The sequence below is a fragment of the Pteropus alecto genome, unplaced genomic scaffold, assembly GCF_000325575.1.
Source record: "Pteropus alecto unplaced genomic scaffold, ASM32557v1 scaffold86, whole genome shotgun sequence".
NCBI lineage: Eukaryota > Metazoa > Chordata > Mammalia > Chiroptera > Pteropodidae > Pteropus > Pteropus alecto.
In genome coordinates, this window is record NW_006442109.1 from 28046559 (window position 1) to 28069831 (window position 23273).

The following is a 23273-nucleotide window of genomic DNA, read 5'->3' on the forward strand; positions in this document are numbered from 1 at the left end:
GGAAAAAGGTTTAAACATGTCTGGATATTTTATATACACACAAACAAATTTTTACTTTTCAGATCAGACCTGGGGTGTGAAAAAGTTAACATTTTATTAAATACCTTAATTATATTGATTTCTAACCAATCTATGGCTGAAACTGATTTCCTTTGAAGTGTCAACCTTGGCCTTGAGTTAAGACAAATTAGTTTTCCTGACACATACTCTGAAAACTTTAGGGTCAGTTCAGGAAGAACTGTGCCATTAAAGAAGGAACAGGAGTTCTTTTCTCATTAGCCAAGGGAATAGTTCTGCAGAGTTAATAAACTAAGATCCTTGGAATTCATCTTACCAAAAAACCGTAGCGCTTGGAGCAGTCACGCTTCTAGAGCTAGAGCAGGAACATACATGTCTCCAGGAAGGACGCGCTAAATGCTTGAGGAGGCAGCCCCTGAAGATACTATAGTTTAGGAAGTTAATGAAGCAAGAAACAGAGGTTAGCTCATGTGGGACTAAAGGGAGTATGTATTTCCATTTGTGGGGAGGAAAAATGGTATGTCATGCTTCATCTCCCCCTGCTTCTGAGCAATCAAGAAGGCCATTCAGGGTTAGCAGAAAGGATAGAAGTTGTCTAGGAGAGAGCTGCCTGGGAAAGCAGGATTTAAATAGAAATGGACTTGTTTGCCCCTTTTTGGACCTCATGAGTTCGCTGCTTACGTATTTACAACATGACATTCTATGATTCTGCATATATCTTGACCCAGGGCTCTTGCCAAAGAAGCTTATCAAAACATTAAAAAATATTTCACTAAGAACTGTACCCTGCAAATCTCCCAGTTTCAGTTCTGGACTTGGAAGGATATCAGCAAAATGAAAATTAGAAGATAGATAAAAGTTCATAACTGGAAAAAAATTGGTTTGATTTTAAACTATTAAGAGTGCACAAGTTCCTAGGCAGGGAAAGTATTCTTCCTCATGTCACTCTTCTACCCTTATTCCTTCGGGCTGTCTAGCTTTCGATTTTTCATCTTGAGAATATGGGCCCAACGTCTTTATATATAATTCCAGTATAAGTTCTGCTGCTCTACAAATTAAAATCCAGTAGTTATCTTTGAGTGTAAAATTGGCCAATATGAGTCTCATAGACCAGTGGTCCCCAGACTTTTGGCACCAGGGACTGGTAATCCTATGAGAATCTAATGCCTCATGATCTAAGGAGGCGGTGATGCTAGCACTGGGGAGCAGCTGCCAATACAGATAAAGCTTCACTCGGTCATCCATCACTCACCTCCTGCTGTGCAGCCTGGTTCCTAACAGGCCATGGACTCATAGCAGTCTGTGGCCCAAGGGTTTGGGACCTCTATCATAGACCATACTTGACTCATCCAAGAGTGCATGCTGTTTGAGACAGAACTGTAGTCCAGACCACTGCTTCCTTAACCATTTTTATGGAAGTATAGCAGCTGTTGATTGTGAAGTTCTGGGACTTGTACCCTAGATGATAGATGTCTACTCTGGTCCAGTATCTGTAGGGCCACCGCCAGGGCAAACCATCTGAGGGAGAGACCCAATTTTATCCACTTGCTTTGTATTTCAGTGTTTATTTGCCTATGCTCAACTTTCAGTGAGAAAAATGTTATTGGAAGCAAGAGAACAGAATCTTTTTGGAGAGGGTAGAGGTGATATGAGACTATCAAAACCTGCTCCTAGTACTCCTGCTCCTAGTACTGTCTGTATAAACCAGTTGCTGTGTAAACCTGTCTGGGTTTTGGAGCTTTATCTGCCCAGCTTGCTGTGACCCTCGGTAATTTTGCATTTGGACTGTAGATGGCACTGCTTTCTAGCAAACTCAGTTCAGCTTCACTGAAGGCAAAGTAGTATATTCTGTGGTTATTGGTAAATGATGCTCTTTCTCTGGTTTTGGTATTCTCTAGTCCCCAGCAAAGGCACCTGCAGCCCCAGAGTAAGCTGGCTGACTGTACCCCAAGGCAGTATGTTTTCAAGGCTCAGCCTGAGATAGTGGGATGCTTGTTACAAACCTAGATCTATTGGCTCCTCTCATCTGAATATGCAGCTGCTTATTAAAATAGTAACAGACTCAGATAGCTAAAGAAGAATAAAGCCTATGTTTCTAAATTGACAGAAGCCTTCTTTGGGGGCGGGGCAGCATTTGAGTGTTGTTACACCTTGTGTTGAGATAAGAATCTGTGCATAGTCTTTGCCCTAGCCAAGAAATGAGTCCACTGCTTCTGGCAATTGCTCTCCCATTCCCCATTCCCCAGCTTTCATGGCATGAAAGATTCTCTTATTATCCATTGTTTGTCAGTCAGCAACCTGGCAGAGAAGAAGATTTGCCACAAAATCATTAAAGATAGCTCCAAATGTGCCACACCAGTACCCTAGTTCTTTAATGATGACTGACTAGCTCCAGCTCCCTTTCTGGCTTTACCATCCTGTGTATGGCAAACAGAACTTTGCCAAAAGCAACATCCAGCAATGAAGGGAGGTGTAAAGCAGTCAGACACATACATCTATGATAGAATTATTCCTAACCTGGTGTCCCAGTTTATCTGCAAGCTATAGCAGTCTTTGGATCTTTATAGTTTGTTGTTGGTTCATGTTATAAGAGGTTATCCTTTTACCTGAGAAAGCTCACTAAGGCAGTTATTAGGGACAGCTTAGTTCATTAGGACAAGGAAAGTAAAAGCACTAACCTAAGAATTATCCACATTAGTCAGATTTCAAAGTGGAGGTTCCCAAAAGGCTAAGTAGGTGTGGAAAATGTGAACAAGCCCTCTCATTTGAATCTTTGTCTACAGGTCACCGCAGTGCCATTGGATTCTTACTGCAATGACCGAAGTGCAGAATATGAGCGGCGAGTGCTGAAGGAAGGAGGGAATCTGGCAGCCAAGCAGTGTTTGTTAAATGGAGCCCCTGAACTGGCAGCAGACTGGCTAAATAGACGATCCCAGTTCTTCCCAGAGCCAGCTGGAGGACTGTGGAGCATTAGGCCTCAGAATGGCTGGTCTTTCATCAGGATTCCAGGTGAGTCCTCCATTCTCTTGAAATATGTTCCCAGCTTTGCGGTTTCAGATATATGGAATTCAAAGTTTTGGGGGTTTCTATTTTCTTTTTGCCCTTAGTAACATATAGGTAAGAATACTTAAGTAATTTGTGACTTGAGAGAGAAGTGTGCTTTAGGTTTGTGTTTAAATACTCTCCTTTGATAAGGTTACAGTTGAGCAAGGAATGCCACTCTTAAAAAGGGGACGGGGTAGAAATATACATGATAGGAAAGGCTCCAGGTCGAGTGAGTACAGTTGTCTTGTGCCTTTGCCAGCGGGATGAATGAGAATGTCGTCACTCACAGAAAGCCTAGTTTAAGTAGCATAAACAGTGTCCTGCCCAAAGCACTAGAGATCTGAATGATAACCAGAAGAAAAACAGTGTGTTTTGTGCCAAAAGGCTAGCGGATTCCCAGACCTCCCAGGGTCAGGGTCGTGGGTTGAGAGGAAACTAGGATTTCATCTTTGCTTTAGTGAGACTGCTTTTAAGGAAATTGAACACAGGGTTTATAGGCTCATGTTTTTTGCTTACACCTGCTGGCAAACTGGAGTGGTGGCTTAGAGCTACTATGTTAGTTTTGGTTGTCCACATTCTCTGATACTTTGATCGTATTAATCTTATTGGCATGTAACAGAAGTAAACTGGAGCTAAATAAGCATTCAAAAGAGAGAATCTGCTGGTTCTGGTTTTTCCATTTTAATGTTAACTTTGTCTAGTGTCAAGAGAACTTGGGTCAACCTGTTAATAGCTTTGGGGGTGCTTTGAACTGGAAGATGCCATTTTAGGTATATAAGAGCAGTATTATAAATAGTCTCATAGCTGACTTAGTACATGTGAAAGCAGTAAGTGAAGGTATATTGTTGAAAAAGGGGAAAACCCAAGTGTAAAGCACACCTGAATACTAATGGAAATAGAGGGATAGAATCTAGCAAGTATGAAAACCACAGAATCCCAGGCAGACGATGAGCACAGGTATTGAAAGAAGTAAGTTAACACCTATTTCTTCATTTTCCCTTTTTCATTCTGACTGCTTAGTTCCCAGTACAGGAGTAGAAGGCTTATTGCTGGCGCTGTGGGAATCTCTTGTGGCTTTTCCTGTTCTTTGAAAGAAAAATGGACCTTGTTTAAATAGCAGGAAGTGTCTGAGTTCTTTTCGCATCGATAAAAAGCACCAGCCTCACTGGCTGTTTACTGTGAGAACCAACCAGCTCCTCACTGACCCTATTGTGCTCTGTAGACTGCTTGGGACAGGGCATTGAGGGGTGGGGAGTGTCACTGGAACGTGTATTTTATATTTCTTTTCTCTGGACTTTTACATTTTCTGTTCCCTGAGAAGGGTTGGTTCCACACATTCTTTGAGGGACTAACCAAAATCTTCTGGATTTCACACCTTGAATGTGTCTCCATGTTTCACCAGGTGAAGGATGTACAATCTCTTCAAAAAAGTCTCATCTCCTTGGTAAAAGGAGATATTAATCTGTTACCCTGATTTTACTGCCATGGGATACATTGCTTTATGTCTGAGCAGGATTTTAATATTGGTCAGTAAGAATTTTTATGTAAGTGAAAATACTATAAGTTCGAACCATAGCATTATAGGAAAGACAGCAAGAAAGTAGGTCTGTTTTCAACATTTTTTGAGCTGTTTTAAAGAAAGGGCTGGACACAGGTTTGACTGGGAAAAATCAGCCTAAGTTCTAGGAACTAGTGCTCTTGTTGGCTCTGCACCCTGCTTAGCAACAAGTTGTGCTCTTGTCCAGTGCAACTTTGGTAGCTCTGAAAAAATTGGGTAATCGGTGCCAGGCCCAGAAGACACAGGTGTGTACAGAGAAAGAAACCAGTTTTTCTGCATAATACTACAGGCTGACTTCCTTCATCTAGCATGCTTGCCAGAGAAGCAGAAATATTCATTGCTTAAGTGTTTTAAGGCTATTGCTTTAAGTCTCTTTCTTCTTAGGCCTTTTCCTTCAGAGCAGTTCAAAGAAATTCAGTCTGTCAACTTCTACCTCCCCACCTACACAATAACAAGCTAATAACAGGTACCACTTATTGCTTCTTTCAGGTGCATCAGAGTTCCATCTAAGTGTTCCATCACATCATCATCATCTGAGCTTTCGAAATCCTAGCATCAGTTAATTCTGGTTAGCAAAGTAAAGTAGATGTGAAAAAAAATGTGTGAAAACCATTGAATCATGATTTTGAGATGAATTGCAGCTTCTCAAAATTTAGACAAATATTTGTGATGTGGGAGAGACGGTAAACAGGCTGCAGAAATCTGATGAGTTTAGCTTGACCATGCTTGCTCAATGTCTGAAAAATGTATGGGCTTTTCCCCCTACCTTCCTGTGCTTTTAATAAGAAAAGAAAGAAACTTAACTGTCTCAAGCTGATTGGTAGCTCTGTGGGGAATGTTTAGGAGCTATCAAAATTGAGGGACCCCAGGAAATCCAATTAAAGGAGAAAACCTTGAAGTTGTTATGAAAGCCTTACTGCCTGATCAGACTTGGAATTTATATAGGCCTTCTTGTCTGGTGCCAGGGGGAGCTTAGCAATTGGTTCTGTCCCAGCTGCAGTCATTTGATTGTGTTGGTAAAAAGACCAACAAAAAGAAGAGCATTTCAATAATCTAAACAGGACCAAACAAAGAGGCTGAACAAAGGTGTGTGCCACAACATCGGGGGGGCTGGGGGGAGAGTAGAGGGAGAGATGTGGCCTGGCAGCGTTCCGAAGGTGGGAAAAGGCAGGCTGCAGTGCAGAGGAGTAAACATCCAGGACCTGTGGCTTTGTAGCAAAAACAGAGTGGCTGATGATTTGTTATAGTGCTGTCAGCACATCCGTTCTCATTTGGTTTATACAATAATTGTACACTTGGCAAATAGTGGCAAGAGCTGAAAAATGACTGTTGAGAACTCTTGGATTGCCCTGCAGTTCTGAGGAACAACCATGGGGTTCAAACCCAGAAACTAAAGATAGACAGTATGTTTTCTTAACAGTTTTCTTTTATACTTTTAGTGGTCAGCCATCTATGTAATATCTCTAGCCTTTCTCTCTTCCTTTTTGTGTGCCACAGTCACTTCCACATATACTCTTAAATCTCCCAGCCCCTTAAGCCTCATCTCTTTCCCCTCTTAATAACAGCAATTGTTCAGGGCATGTTTATAGACCAGTCTGCAAACAGGAAACTCTACTTCCTGAAATGTGATGGGAGTTGAATGATACTGAATGGATAAGATGAAAATTTGTGAGTTAAGTGTTCTTTAAAGATCTTTGGCTGAAATGATTTTTTTTTAATGGGAAGAGGAAGGAGACAGCACAAGTTAGTGAGTGAAAGCAGTTTTCATTTCACAGAAACCCAAAGTCAATCTTTCTGGAAAAATTGAACGAGTCCTAATGTCCTTATCAAATTACAGCTTAGAATAATGGCATTTACCAGCCAACCTATTAGAAATCATCCAGGAGAAGTAGTTTTGTTTTGTTTTGTTTTGTTTTTTTAAAGGCAGAAGTGGGTTTGTTTATTTGCATTTCTTGGTGTTTAAGTTTCTCCAGGGGCAGGCAAGAGCAGCCTTTGTTTCTTTACATTCTCGTGCTTTTAGGAGATAAACCATTTAGTCACAGAATTAGCAGAAACAAATATCTAGAGGTAGTATGGAAAAAGAAACATCAGGTTTCTCAGGTCACAGTAGATATGACATGGACACACTCTTAAGATGTCCATGTGTACCTGCTGTCCCCTGAGCAGGGAAGCTTTCAAATGCCTATGTCTGATTGGTAACTGTCAGTTGGGAGGGAACCTACGCCTCCTTCTTCTAGGATATTTCTTTCCAGAGCACTACTGAGTCATGATTTAACAGTGCTTTGCATTCTTCTGTAGAGACTTTCCTGCTCTCATGATGGCAAGCATTCTGGTTGTAGTAATTTTGGTTGCATACAGCTTTGCAGTGAGTGATTTTGCTGCTTTAATTAAATACAGTTTCCCCCTCCTCCCTTCTCTTCTCCATAGGCAAGGAGAGCCTCATCACTGACAGTGGAAAGCTGTATGCCCTTGATGTCCTGCTGACTCGGCTCAAGTCTCAAGGACATAGGGTCCTTATCTACTCCCAGATGACCAGGATGATAGACCTGCTGGAGGTAGGAGAAAGAACCTTGGGGACCTAGGACACCTTGACATTTAACTTTCAGAAATCAGACATCTTTGACGAATGTCAGTCCTGCTTAATTGGAACTCAAAACTTGTCTTTGTGATTTTATTCTCTTAAATAGGAGGAAAAGAAGCTCTTGGCAGATGCGAGAATATGCAAGGGATTTCTGTCGCCTCCTTTATACCAATGAAATAGAATACTCCTTACTGCCTTCCTTTACTGAGGAAGAAATTCCCTAATTTTAAAGTAGATCGGAACCTAGGAACTTTTTGAAAAACCCAATGAGTTTCTGTATGGAAAACAAGATTTGAGGTTAGCTCTCGATTTGTAAAAACCAGACGTGGCTATTTAACCTGAGTTAATGTAGTGATTCTCAACTTGACTATGTATTACAATCTCCTGGGGGAGCTGTAACAAATACTGATGTCTGGTCCCATCCCCAGAGATTCTTATTTAATGAGTTTGGAATGTGGCCTAGGCATCAGGATATTTGAAAGCTCCTAAAGTAATTCTAATATGCAACCAAAGTTAACAACCACTGGGTTATGATGAAAGGTAAAGCAGTGTCTCACTGTGCAAGGCAGCTTGTGGTTTTTTTAGTTATCTCTGTTGACATTCTCTCTGCTTTCTTGTTGTCTGAGTAGTCGCTTGTTACTTACGGGAGAGGAAGTCATGGATAGGCATAAGAACAGGAGAGAAAGAGTGAGGACAAATAATCACAAACTGCTAGAGTAGATCTTTAGTACAAGAAAGTTGGAGAGTCACACTGGTCAAGAGGCTAAAGCCCCTGGATGTCAGTAGTGTATAAATAATCTTATGTTTTTCCATGTATCTTATATATCTAAAGCTTCCTATTCTTACCCTGCTACTCCACGGAGTGGTTGGCAGTAAATAAGTGGAAATTGGACCATGATTATCACTATTTAGGAATAAGGGAATGGGTTTATATCAGTACCACAGGAGTGAAGAGATAGCAATAGGGAAGAATTTTTAGGTTCTTTGGAAGCCAAGGCTGGCTTGCTTAATTTTGCACTGAGTTTATTTGAATTTAGTGGCAGGTTCCTTTTTAATAACCTAGTGGCTTCTTTTGGCTAGAGATATAAATGATATTTGAGGTCAGTTTAATCACTAAGTCTTATGTTTAGTTTAGTGTTCAGCCTCTGAATGCTGTCAATAGGCCACAATTTATGGTTTGTATTATGAGTAGGTTACCTATATCTAAATGATGGAAACTGCTTGTAAGTGATTGTAAGTCACTGTAAGAGAGGTGATTAAACCATTGTTTGATGTAAATCTTGACTGTGTTAAAGGTCCTAACAGCAGTAATTCAAAATAAAAGGACTGTCTGCATATTTAATATTCTGTTCAAAGCAAATGATGCCAACAGCCAAAACAAAATGAGTAATTTTCCTTCAGCGGGGCTCTTTTTAGATAAAGTGCACTTGCCTTGTCCTGAAGAGTTCGGTGAAGTAGTGATCTTACACTGATAAGAATTACAGAAAAAGCAATATGTTAAGGATTTTGTAACACAGGTGATGACCTTTCTTTTCCAAGGCTATATAAGTATATTATAGAGTCCTAAAAGTTGAATCATTTTAAAGGGAAATTCTAAGGGAAAGTGGGTGAGCCATAAAAAATAAAAAAAAATAATAAGCTTATTCTGGTAGATTAAGGTGAGTGTAGATGGTTTAAGTTTGGTACAGTCCTACATTTTAGTCCCTTATTCTGTTAATGCACACTTCTAGGTACTCATAAATATTAATAAAATAAGTAAATCAAAGTATGGTAATAAGTTTTGTTCAGGATGAGTGCTGTAAACCTTACCCACCAGGGTTACTTCCTATCTCTAATCTAGCAGGTTTTTTTGTAGGCAGAGTGTGGACTTTGTGGGTAGGCTTTGCAAACAAGGCAGCTTGAAAACCTTTTCTAAATGTAGTTGCATCTCTCTATGGGGAATTCTGAATTAGGGAAAAGTAAATGCAAAGCCTGAATTTCACAACTGCTACATTCCTTAGTCATATGTATAACATCTATCTAGGATGCTAAAGCCAGAAAATGTTGCAGCTGTTTATAGGTTTTACTGAAAAACTAAAATGAAACCGTTGTCTAGTTTCGTTAATACTATACTATTCTTTTTCCTTCAAAATTAAGTTTCCTAAAAGATCATTTCTTTTTGTTGTTGTTGTTTGTTTGTTTTAATATTATTTACCTAAATGAACTACAGCCTGTGTTCCCAGAAGTTAGTCCTCAAATAAAATTTATTTTGTGGGCATGGAGTGATGGTACCCACAGTGCTTAGTACATGTCTGATCATTTATTGAAATGTAAATGTATTGTGGATCTTGGGACAGTGCAGGATTAGGTCTCCATTTCTTTACCTTTTCAAAGAGTATTATGGGTTTTTTAGTCACTATCATAATGGAATATTTTACTGTAAACATTCATTAGAGTCCTGTTTCAACTTTAAAACTGCCTGGTGCATGAACCCTAAGGACCATGTTATAGAAAGGTCCTTCTATATAGATGCTTTCCCTTGAGTACACTTGATCTTTTCTTTAAAGAAATATCTTGACCCTCACCTTGTTTCTTTATTAGCAAAGTACTGTGGTTTTTATTTCTGTTTTAGATTTTTTAAAAAATGTTTTTTCAGGATTCTCTTTTGCCCTTGATATCTTGTACCCTGTTTGTCAAAAAGGGAAAGAAAAGCTTCCGATAGAGCTGGAGTTAGGAACTCACAGCAGGCATTGAAGCTCTGTTGTAGGTATAGAGTATGTCAGCATCTCTTTCATACAACAGCCTTTTCGGTTTTTTTGTTCTGTGCCTTAGCCTGGCTATCTGTTTGTCAATTTCTGGAACTCAGAAGAACTAGAAGCCAGTAAAAATTCACATACTTCTATGTGGCCAGGTTTCCATATTGTGAGAAATACTAAGTATGGGCACTAAGTACTTGCTCACTGTTCTCTAAAGTGATTGCTAGCCTCCTTCTCTTGGGCAAAAATCTGACTTTAATTTAAATTTCTTGTGAATATCAGATCTTCTTCCAAATAGAATTCTGTAATCTGAAATGTTTTATCCTTTCCCATGGTAATAGTATTTCTGGATGGGGGATTTAAAAAGGAGACTGCTTAATTTTCAGGGCCAGGAATTTTTAGTGTGCCATGGACAGAAGTCAAGGACATAAATAGGGGAGGATATGATAGATCACTAAATGTTATGTCATGGGTTTAATATATATTTACTGAGTCACCTGTAGGGTCTTGGCTGGTGGGGATATTATGGAAACAGACAGCCCCTATGCAGTTGGGATGGTAGTATCTAGCTGAATGTCAGACAAAACTTTTCCTACCACCATGATTTTTATCCTAGTTTAGGACCTTTCCAGTACCCTGCCCCCCACCATATCCTAGTAGTTGCAGAGAGCTTTTAACTTTCTACAGATGACTTGTGTTATCTCTGAGTCGTCTCTTTTGAGATTCATTCCTATTGCATCAAGCAACTGAGTCTGTAGTTTAAGGAAATAAATCTCAATATTTTCTATGCAGTACAACAGAAGTACTTAGAAAGGGTCAGCCAACTGGTGCTATATGTGGTGTGATTGTTAAGTATTGAAACCCAGACAAAACTTAAATTGTACTAATATATGAAAATAGTGCAATGCAGAATTAGATCCAGATAATCCATAGCTAATGATGACATTTGAGACAATGGGTTGTATAACTTGCTCAGTCAGCAAGTACCTCAGTAGGGAAGTATTCATACTGAACAGACATTCTGTCATTTGTGAGCTGGCTTCTCTTAGGACTCCAAGTTACCTTTGGGAGCTGTGATTCTGGACATACTGAAAAGCTGGGTATTCTAAAACTGCCCCGTGGAATGAAAAGCAAATTGGGGTCACTGTTAACTAGCATTTTCATTAGGTCTTAAGAATGATAGAAGGGATTGTGTCAGCTTACAACCATACAATATTTATTCTGTTTAGTTAAATTCTTTTTCATAGCAACTGTGAGCAAGGCACTGTGTGAGGCAGATGTAAATACTAGTTAAATGTGGTCTGTAACTGCAAGGAATGTGTTTAGTGGAGGGGGGTTATGTATGTACATGTGTGTTTATTGCAAACAAAAATAACTGTCAAGCATACCCTTATATTAATGCCAAAAAAGAAGCATAAACAGAGCTGAAGATAGCTAAGTCACTTGAGACTTCACATGGACAGTGACATCTGAACTTAAATAGAATTTCAGCCAATAGGAAGAAAGGCATTCCAGACTAGGAAGCCAGGTGTAAAAAGGCACAGAGTTGGGAAGGTAGAAGATATTTGCGGAGAGTAGTTCACTGTGACTGGAACATATGGTACAGGAGAAAAGGAAATAACACAAGTAGTGTGAAGGCAGATTGCTCCAAAAGGCTGTGTATTAAATAAGGAAAGGATGGATGCCATGTTTCACTCACTTGGTACAATTTAAGTGAGAGAGACCCTTGGTGTCTGCTGGATGCCGAATGTAAGGAAAGGCTGGATAATGCTTAGTCTTGCTATCCCATAAAACTTCTTTATTATACAGGAGTGCTAAGATTGTCACAGTTCCTACAAACCACAGTAAAGCCATCCAGCAAGTGGTAACCATTCTGCCATGGTCCTCAGTCGTGGGAGTGAACTACAGAGAGAGTTGGGGGGTGACTGGAAATGTTGTGCTGTCTTTAAAAGGCACCTAACTACAAAACTCGGCAAATAGACAGTTTCTAATTAACCAGATCTTAGCTGCTGGCTTTGAAAAGAATTTATTGAGCAAGGCTCTTAAGATGAATCTTCGAAACTTTTTGATGTTTTCATTAAGTGGAGATCTTTTTTTGGAGATCAGTGATTTTTAAAGTTAATTTTCAAAAGTACTAGGAAAATTATCAAACCATTTATTAAAATTTATTTTTATTTTAACCAAATAGCATTGAATTTTATACTAAATTATTAGATGTTTTTAGGATCATAGGAAAACTGAACTAGGAATGGAAGTGGGCACAGTTCTTGCAATTTAATAGTTAGAAGAAATTAGACATTTCTTTCCAAATGAACATTTGCTTAAGTATCTTTTTGAACAGCCTAGAATTTTAAACAGACATCTAGAAGAACTCTGGTATAGCTAGAAATTGTGAATGAAAGAAATATTGAATTGCTTTTTTAGCTCATTCTTTATCTTTTAGATATTATTCTGTGGCGTTGGTGTGAAGATGTAGACATTCTTCTATTCTGCTTTTAATGGCTTTTTCCATGTCCATTTACTTGCTGTTTTTGAAGCTATTTACTGAAATAGGATCTAAACTAATATAAGCCTTCTGAAATCCCACTACTCCCCTGGGTGGAAGAGCAAAGGCTTAAAGCAGTAAACTGAAAAGATTCACTTGTGTTGCCTCAGTAACAGGCTCTCTGTAAGCAGCGTTAGCTTGAATATGGTCTAGGATTAATTTCTCTAGTGTTGTGCTGAACTTCGATATACAAGGGATGTGATGCAATATCTACAAGAAGATACATTTGTCAGTGCTCTCACTGAGGTTAGAAGTTCTGCTTTAAAAGGCAAAAAGTGCCTGTGCAAAAAGCTCACTTTTGGTTAAAGTCCTAATCTGTGGGATGTCTGTATGATCTCATTATTTTGTTGTTCTGGATGGTGATATTCTCTGATTGGATTAACTGCCAAAGTATAGTGAGCCTTTAAATACCATCATCATGCTATCATTTTTCACCTTTTTTCCTGAATTCCATTTTATCCAAAACACCCCAACTCTTCTGCCCATAACCCTGTTCCATTATAAGGTAATACCACTAAAGGTGAACTTGAAGCTCACTGTGGCTATTTTCTGTCCTTCTTTGATTATCAAAGCCCTTAAAGAATTACCTGGAGACAGAAGGAAATAGTTAAAACACACATACACAAAACACAGTGAAGATGTGCACCTCAGTGAACTTGTCTACAGCGTCAACCAGCTTCACTTCACAGCTATCCTAGCCAGAGACCTTTGCTGAGCCGTTAAGGATTTTTGGCACTTACTTGCTCTAAGGGTAGGCTGCTACATACACTGCACCAGCCGCATCATGTGCTGAAATACCCAAACAGGGATAAGGGCTACATATGAGATTATTGCTATCAAAGAATGTTTGACCACAGAAGATCAATTTGCACAAGCATCTCCCTAATGTAGAAATGATTAGCCTTTTTCAATAGGGAAAAGTTATTTTAGAACCGAAATAACTGTTTCATAGTGTTTCTTTTAACTAGGCAGCTGTGTTGAGTTTTTGTTAATAGTTCCTCTACAAATGGTCCTTTTGAACTATAAATCATATAATCAGAGGGTAAAGAAGAAGGAAATCATTTTTTATTTGGATATTATCTGGAAGAGGAATTGGTACTTCTAAAAATGGAGATATGTCCTCTCCATTACATCTCTTAAAGCCTCTTCTTGGTTCTTAAAAGTTGTAATTCCTCTTACACATTATGTCAGGAACATTCTCTGCTATGGAAAGTTACCTTGTCTTATGTTTACTCTGATGCCTTCCTTAACAGTGATGCGTGCCCTGCTGGGAAAAAGCTTAGGCTGTAAATTCAAGGACTTTGGTCAATAAGGATTTGCTGGAAAGAAACACGTTAGGGCAAGTGTTACTTAATCAATAGCTATTAGAAACATCTGGTTGGTAATTGAAAAGCCATTTTGGTTTGAAGATTTAGGGTTTTTTTGTGTGTATAGCTGGGTATTTGTTTTTCATGAAAATCAGAAATCTGGAGGAGTAAGAGTAGTTTCCAGTTTGAAATAAAGAGTAGATATAGTCTTCAAGTTACCCTCAATTTTTATACACTGACAGTGAACTCCTTTATAAATTAAATTCTGTTGCTTTCACCTCATTCTGGATATGACTTGCCCCCAGTATAGATGAAGTAAAAGGTAGTTAGGTGCTTGTGGGAAATGGAATACAGAATTTGCATCAGACTGCGTTTATATCTTTTCCTCTTGATTTGCAGGAATATATGGTTTACAGGAAGCATACCTATATGAGACTTGATGGCTCATCCAAAATCTCAGAGAGGCGGGACATGGTTGCTGATTTTCAGAACAGGTAATGTTAATAGGAATTACAGAAATCCTCTTTTGACTTTCCTCTAGTGCTTGAGATCATGACTTTAAAAGAAATACTGACACATCTGTTTTTTAAGTGATCATGATATGTTGTTCCTGCCATTTCAAGAGGTAGCTAAATCTATCTATAGCAGTTTAGATCTGTGTGTATGTGAGAGGGAAAATGAATACTTGGTATTTTTGTGTTTGAAATCTACTTTCTTACTAAATCAGTGCTTGTTTTTGGGGGCAATAAAATGACTTCTGATTATGACTCCAGACCCTCATGTGGATTATGTATCTATAGAAAAAAGTCCACAAGGCTATATTGCTAAATGTTAACAGTGGCTATCTCTGGATGTTGACTTATAGTTGATTTTATTTTATTTTATTTATTTTGCTTACCTGTTTGACGTATGAGTTTAAAAAAAAAATACTTTCTTTTTTATGCTTTTCCCTCTAGCATTATAGTAGTACAGTACAGTATGACAGATTGCACTAATGTGCATTCTATTCAGCTGGTAGCTCTCAGTTACAGCACTTCTCCTACCTGATAATGAGCCTATGAAATTTCAAATACTGATTGCTGGTTGCTCATGGCTTACAGAGCCATAATTATCCTAAGTGCAGGTTCTCACTGTAATAAGCAGAGTCCGATTACTGCTCTCTCCAAGGAGAAAGCCATGCTTTGCTAGTGACAGGTCTGCTGAACTCCACTCTTAATTTTCTTCCTTAAAACTGGACAACTAAGGAATAAAATAGATCTTAATGTTTTATAAATCATAACATTCTGAATTTCTGGCCTTTAATTGTGTAGTCTGTTAATATTTAACTTTTGAGTTCTTGGGAAGAAAATTAAGCATATAGCTATTTGTATTTAGGTTACAATTTTTTAATTCTTTCAGTTTTAAAATGTGGTTTACTTTAAATTTAAAACAGTTTAACATAAAACACATCCATAATTCAATATAGAATATCCTCTGAGAGTTTTTGCTGTTGCACAATCCTATACAATAGAGCATGGGTAAGGAAATAATATCCTGATGTTTTGGGTTACAGTGTATACTCAGGCCAATAACTTCTAAGTTGAAACTGTACATCTATCTGAATTTAGGTGGCTTTTAACTAACAATGGAGCGGAAGGTCTGCTTTGGACCTGTTTCGCTTTGTTACCTTGGAGCAGCTGTGTGGACAGCTTAACCTAACTTCTCACCTAGCAGAAGCTATCAGCAGTTTCTTAAATTGAATTGAGACGTGTATAAGCATAATAGTGCCTCTAGCCCCACCACATTGTTATGCCCCCAACCAAAAAAGTTTACCAAATGATCATCTTTTCTTCATTCTGAAATCAAATGAAATATATTTTACTATCTCCTTATCTACTCCAACCTAGGAGCTCCGACAGACAATAATCTTATGTACAGTATCTGTAGACTATGTTATCTATAGACTGTGTTTTCCCCCAGATTGCCTGTATTTTCTCTAGGCATGCTAGCACCTCTGTGATGTGGTCACACTGGTATGAGGTGGCATGGGTTGTGTGTTAGAAGAAAAGCCAAGTAATGGGTATTTTACCTACTTCTGTTTGTGTTTATTTTCCACTAATATGTTTGATACTTTACATTTGAAGGTCTCATTAACAGCAAAACTTTTTTTTTTTTTAATAACAATTGGCATCTTTACATATTAAAATGCCTACTGAGGAAAATTTGAGAAATATTTAATGAAGAAAATAAGAATTACCCACAATTTCATCATTGTTAACATTTTGGTATATTCCTCTCGTCTTTAATATGTGTGTGGTTATAGTTACATGTTGACACCATATTATAGATACGATTATGTGTCCTGATTTCTTCACTTATCATTATATCATAAACACTTTCACATATCATTTAAAAAGTCTTTGTAATCATTACTTTTTCAAAATTTGTTTATTTAAATTAGTTTCAAGTATGCAGTACATTGGTTAGACATCTATATAGTTCATAAAATGATCCCCCCAATTGCTCGCTCCCTACCCTGGCCCTCCATCTAGCCATCATATTAATGCATTCCCTATGCCGTGCTCCCTATCCCCGTAACCAACTAGTAGTTGATACTACTAATTTGTACTTCTTTAACCATTCACCCCATTCTCCTAGCCCCAAACCTCTCTCCCCTCTGTCCGTCACTAAATTGTCCACTGTATTTGTGAGTCTGTTTTTGATTAGTTTGTTCTTTTTGTTCCTTAGATTCTGCGTATAAGTGACATCATATGGTATTTATCTTTCTCTGATTTATTTCACTCAGCATAATAACCTCTAGGTCTATCCATGTCGTTGCAAATATAATCATTATTTTTAATGACCAATATCCATTACACTGGGTGTATTATATACTACTTTTCTGTTGTTAAAATGTCGAGAGCATATCTTTGTTTATAAATCTTTGTCACTATTTTAGATTATTTTCTTAATATAGATTCAATGAAGGGGTATCACTGAGTGAACATTTAAGACTGTGAATATTGTCAGATTGCTTTGTAGAGAGTTCTGCTGGTTTAGATTCCAACCAGAGCTGTAGTATGTTGACTTCTAATGATTTAGTCTTCTGAGTTGTAGAACTACAGCTGTTATTCTAGCTGACCCAGTTCTCAGAAAACTAGACTATGTGATCCAGAGCTCAGTATATTATAGTAGAAAATGTCAGTAGATGTATCTAATTTATGACTTATAAGAATTCTTATTTAATTTATGAAGCAGTTATTTGGGCAATCTTAATATCACACAGTAGTTTTGAAAAGCGTAGCTCTAAAAGAAGAGTATTTTTACCATTAAATTGTACTGTTATCTACGTAGTAAATATATCATTTTTCACAGTTTTTATGGGAAACCTTACTTGAAATTTCAAACCCCACAGCTGAGAATGACTTAGGGAACAGTGAGGTTTTTTTTTTAGATTCAACATTTGAATTACCACCACTTTAACATCCTACATCTAGTATTAGGCAGAGTGAATAACAGACCCAAGTCTTCTTCCCGGCCTGCAATGATCTAGATAATTAAAGTTGAGATTATGACTAGGAAATAATCTCCTATATCTCATGTATAGACATGAACTGTGCCTATACAGACCAGAAGTTTATCAGGCAGACCCCTCCAAACAAGGAAAAAGTTCTCAACTTATAAACTTGAGTGGCTGTAGTAGGCCAACGTAGGGAAAAGACAGGTGTTTTTAAAAACAAAAAAAGCATGCCTTGCCAAATATTTTCATTATTATTAATGAAAAGACATCAAAAGAAAAATTGTAGTTTCAACTGGAAAGCCCTGTGGCTCAAAGGTCAGCCAGAGTAAACAAGAACTCCTATAAAAAGCCATTTACATTCCCTACATACAAGATTTATTTATGAGGGATCCTTCCAGGAAAGAGTCTCACTGAGACTAAAGACTGGCCAGGATGTCCTGACTGGGCAACATTAAGAACATGTGACCATTGCGTGATCCTAGTAGCTATTCACAGGTCTTTGCTCTGGGGTGCCTTTGCTTCACTTCTTCATACCTCACGACATTTACCAAATGGATGCCCCTGATTATCTGACCACTCAGGGTGACCCTTTGGAAAACATGTGAAATTTTCTTTCTTGGTGAAGTTTTGTAGAGCTCCAGTGTCGTCTTTCATTCAGACTTTTTTTTCAGTCACTCAGCAAGTCTTTACTGTTGTCAGCTACGCGCCCAGCACTATTTGGGTATTTTAGTGCAAAGTGGCCTCACTAAGAGTGAGACCTAGGCATGTCTTTGTCACATGATTTCATAGACCACCTGGAAGCTGGTCTCTAAGGCCTGTTCCAACACAGACCTTGAGTTGAGATTCCTTTTCAGCCCCCTAGAGGGCACCAAAACCATCATGTTGCCTCCTGGAATGTTTTCTTCGTTAAGTTGCAGCCTCCAAACAAATCACATTATCAATACCAGATTTATTAAGTAGAAAGGAATTCTCAGCAGTTTGATTTAGATGGTTTTTTAATAAATAATACAACAACATGATCCAAGACGGGAACTAATTTCTTTGATTTTAACAACCCAAGGTTACAATAATCCTTCTTTTTCCATTATAGCATGGTAAAATTTAATTGAATGCAGCCAAACCTTGCTATTTACCATCTACCGCATCATTAAAAGACATCTTTTCAATACATAGTTAATATCCAAAATAAAAAAGCATTTTCCACCATTTTCTAAGTTTTGCTAGTAATCTATTTTTACTTAGATTTCTTTTGCTAGTGTTTTTTCTGTATATAGAAAAAATTGTAAGCGATTACTGTATCTGGGGCTTTATATCTCTGGCTGTCTGGACTATAGAAATGACCCATTTTTATGCTTCTACCCTTCCTTCTATTGTAGTTCCCAACTGCCTTCTACCTCCCTCCCCATTCCATCTCCATTTCCCTGCCCCCACACCATGCTGAGGCTGTGGACTGCTTTAGGAATCACCAAAAAAATCCTAACCATTAGGTGACTCCCATCAGCTCTCACACAGATATCGGAGAGAAGCCTCTGATCCCTGCCTCTGTAACAGCCAAAGTAGGAGAGAGATATAGAGGGGAAGAGCAGTCTTCTCAGACTTAGAGTGGGAAGGATTATTCTTAGATGAGTACAGCCTAGAAAGTTCAATTTTTATTTGAAGACTTTTTGTGGTTAAGTATTCTTCTAAGGGCTGTGAGGTATCAAGCTTCCATTTACATCATCCCACATCTATCGGAAAATGTGTTGTAAACTGGCACATGCCTTTAAACTTTGTGGTTTGCCCTGTATGATTTATTTATGATTTAACCATAAAAGATAACATCCTATAAATTAAGTAAAATTATGAAATATTAAACTTCATGGTATTATTCAAGGATAAACTAGTACAACTTTCATAAGAGTACAGAGCTTTTGGACTCACGCCCTACAAGAAGCCTCTGAACATGCTCTGTTATCCATGCCCACCTCTAGGAAAGTTGTGTTTAACAATGCGAATAATGGACAGATTTCTACGAGGACCTACCCAGCTTAGTGATTAACCAGGATGCTTATTTCAGAATAGCTCCTTCACTGATACTCATGTTTGCTGTTGATATGTCATCAATTAGTCACTTCAGCTGTATTCAGAGCCATCCCCATTTTATATCCAGGAAACACCTTCAGCAGTTAAGTGACTTTGTCAAGGAAGAACAGCATCAAAAGATGAAAACATCCTGATGTCTGTGTTTCCCTTTTATTTTTCCCTACTTGAACCTACAGAATAGTACCTTCGTATTTAGTGCACAAAGCCGTACTTGTCCTTATGACCTGTAATATTTGCAATATTTCTAATCTGTTATATTTCTTTCTTTATTTCTTTAATGTGGTCCAGATCCACCAAACTGATTTCATAACCAGTGATAGCTATGACCTGTAATTTGAGTAACACTGATGTAAATGAATTTCTAGTTGTATTCCTCATTATAGTCATGAAAAAGGAGATTAGCAGCTTGATTTAGGGGACTGTAAAGTTTGCTCACAGGTATAATGCAATTTCTTAGAAATGTTCTGGAAAATAACATCAAGTGGCAGAAACATGAAAATGCAAGAACTGTGTTCAAACTGAGCCCCTAATTGTATGTGTGTACATAGATAAATCTTATAGTCAAAGCCTGTTTTTTTATGACTAGCATGGGCCTTATTCCTAGATGATACTCAGTAAATAGTTGTTGCCTGAATGAGTGGCAGTGGCATCTACTAGTTTATTTGTAATTCTAGGTTTCTGTGAAAGGAAATATGATGTAAAGAACAACAGAAAACTGTATCTAATCATATCTGTTTAAGGACTATGTTGGCATTCTTCAAAAAGTAATTTAATTCCAGCCTGTCTTCATTAATTAAGCCTAAGTTCAACTTAATACATACATAGAAATCATGACCTGGGTCTTAGCCCTCAGATCATTTTTCTGGGACTGACTTTCTTCAGCTGAAAATGAGTGCTTTGAAATTATAATTATTGCTTCTCAAATTACAAGGGGGAATACCAGGAAATACTGATTTGTCTCTTCTATATGAACTAGAAATGGTTCGACTTGTTAAAAATATGCCTGTTTTATATAATATAGAGAGAGGCCTCTTCTGCCATGATAACCTACTTTTATATTTACTACATGTTTGTAATTATATTGCCTGTCAGTATTAGTAGGCAGCAAAAGTATCTCTACAAATTGGAAGATGACAGCCGTGGTTTGATCTTAGCAATGGAGCACCTTTGTACAATGTGTCAAAGAAATATTAGATCAGGCCTGCGTAACCACCAAAACTTTCTAGCCCAAGCTTCTGTTCTGTATTCAAGAGATCCCTCTCTTATGCCACATGCCATTTTTCTTTTTCAGTTTGTGCTCTTAACATATTCCTCCCTCTTCTGCAGGAACGATATCTTTGTGTTTCTGCTAAGCACACGAGCTGGAGGACTGGGCATCAATCTCACTGCTGCAGATACAGTAAGTAATGAGAGCACAATACACCTTATATATATGCAGGTTTTTTACTATAAGTATGTCTTTCAGTTGGTATTACCCTTTGCTTTCTGTCACATACTTTTTATTTCTTTGCTTTCTGTTGTGTTAAATGACAGTAATCGTGCTTTGCCTGAAACTGGAACATTTTATGGACTTTTCTATGCATTCCTTTGGAATAAGTTTCTAACACATTCATTCAACAAATATTTAGTGAATGCCTACTATGTGTCTGATACGGTACAAATACTTGGAGTATGTCAGTGAATAAACAGACTGAAAAAAAAATTAGTCAACCCAACCAGGTTGGTTTGGGGAGCTATAACTGAACAAATCAGGATGCTTTCTTTTATTACTCTTATGCATTATTTCATAGTAAGATAAACTCATATTTTTGTATCCCAAACTTCAAAAGGTGGTTGGAGAATAATGAAATGGGTAATTTAAAAAATAAAGTAAAAAAGACATTTCATCAAGTTATCTATCTTCATACTCAATCTCTTTGGAGGAATACTTCAGTATCTGAAAGGGAGAAGAAAGAATATTCCTTTGAATCTCAGAATTAGTCCCAGTATTCAAATATGTTTAATAACAGTTTTCATAATCTTGTATAAATAGGAAAATTTTTTATAGAAGGCATGACTCTAAAAATGTTATTTTATGTAGCTGTTGTGCTTCTCTGTGAAATACAGATTATCAGAATCCCCACAAATATGAGAAGGATGCAAAACGAAGTACAGGATGGAGATACTTGAATAGACTCACAGCAGCTGAGCTGCAACTAGATCCCATGTTTCCCAGTCTCCACTCCTAAGCTGTGTCCGTTCTTTCTCCTTGTTCACTAGTATACCACAGAACTGCGTACTTTCAAGAATAAAAACCAGATTCTGTAATATCATTATAAGTAGAATATCAACCATAAGACTCAGCCATACCTCCCTTGGCATCTAAACCTCTTTAGCCAGGTAACCAGGTTGGGACAGGGCTCCAGGGCCTGAGGACACTGGGGCATAGCTAGGTAGTTGCTGTATCTTATGTGCACATCATGAGCCTCAGTTCATCTTAAGGGAAGGCTGTCATTGGTGGTAGGTGCTGTTCTTGTAGGTTCTCTGATGTAATGGCTAACTTGGTGCCATATCAGGTAGCAGAAACTTATCTTTCTCTTTGTCCTTTGGTTCTTGGTAAACATTTCATTCAGTCCCAACTTAGTCATACTCTCAATATGAGTACAAGATTCATCCTAGCTGATCTGTTGAACTCCATTCTCAGCCCCCAGCCCTATATCTACTCTGTTTATATCCTTCTTTACTAACCATGCCACTCCCTTGCTTAAAACTCTTCAGGGAGTTGCCATAATCTACAAGATAAGATATAAGCTCCTTTACATGGCATACAAGGCCCTTCATTTTGTGGCCTTTATCACCCTGTCTAGTCTAATTGCCAGACTACTTTCCCTTATAAAATTTATATTCCAGAAATAATGATTGATTTGTAGTTTTCCTGAACATACCATACTGTATCACACTGTTGCATAAACTATTCCCTCAGCATAGAGCATTCTCTTGGGTGCCTCTTCTTCCATCTGGTAAATTTCAAAACCCCTCATGATCAGGGTTGCTGTGTTATATGGGCTGGTAAAGCTTCTCTGATAAGGTGACATTTGAGCCAGGATTTAAAGAAAGGGAGCAAGCCAAGCAAATATCTGGCAGAATGAAGAGCATTCCAGGCAGAGGAGATAAGTGTAAAGCCCTGAGGTAAGAACATGCTTGGCAGCATGCAGCAGTCAGCTCTATGTAGGTGGAACAATGAATGAGGGGGGAGAGTGATGTGAGATGAGTGTTGGAGAAGCAGATCATATAAGGCTTAGTAGGCCATGGTAAGGATTTTGAGATGGGAGGCCATCGGAAGAATTTGAACAGAAGACTAACATAATTTGGCTTGGGTTATAAATGTGCCCCTCTGGCTTGGGGTGGGGAGGGATAAGAGTGGGGAGAATTATAGGGAGAAATTTAGAAGCAGGAAGATCAGTTAGGAGTTAGACACAAGATGATGGTGAAATGGACAAAGATTAAAGTAGTGGAGGTAGTGAGAAATAGTGGAATCTGCGTATATTTTGGAGGCACAGACAATGAGATTTGTTCCTAGATTGGGTGTGGGACATGCAGGAGTTGTGGAGAACTCTAAAGTGTTTGACCTGTGCTGCTGGAGTGATGGAGATACCAATTACTGATTAACGGGAAGGTTGGAGGTGGGGCGTGGGTTTGATTGGAGAAATGACGAGTTTGGTTTAGGGTATGTTAAGTTCAAGATTCTTAGCAGACATTAAGTAACAATGTCACCCAGGCTGGTTGAGGTCGCCTGGGTAGGTTGAGCATAAGTTCATTTCATTAAAATGTATATTCTTTCTCAACCTGCCTATCTCAGGTTTGGTCTATGGTTTCTTAAGGAATAATTCCTCTACTCGTTCATTTGAATGATCAAAAAAAAAA

At 38.2% G+C, this 23273-nt stretch overlaps 1 protein-coding gene across 1 annotated transcript in view; it reads left to right on the plus strand.

Moving 5' to 3' along the window:
* INO80 (INO80 complex subunit) overlaps positions 1–23273 on the plus strand; it is a 117978-nt gene that overhangs the window by 80994 nt on the left and 13711 nt on the right. Inside the window, exons 26-29 of the mRNA XM_006920475.2 lie at positions 2802–3027; positions 7049–7176; positions 14189–14283; positions 20697–20769. Of these exons, the coding sequence (XP_006920537.1) occupies positions 2802–3027; positions 7049–7176; positions 14189–14283; positions 20697–20769 (522 nt within the window). The remainder of the gene's footprint in view (positions 1–2801; positions 3028–7048; positions 7177–14188; positions 14284–20696; positions 20770–23273) is intronic.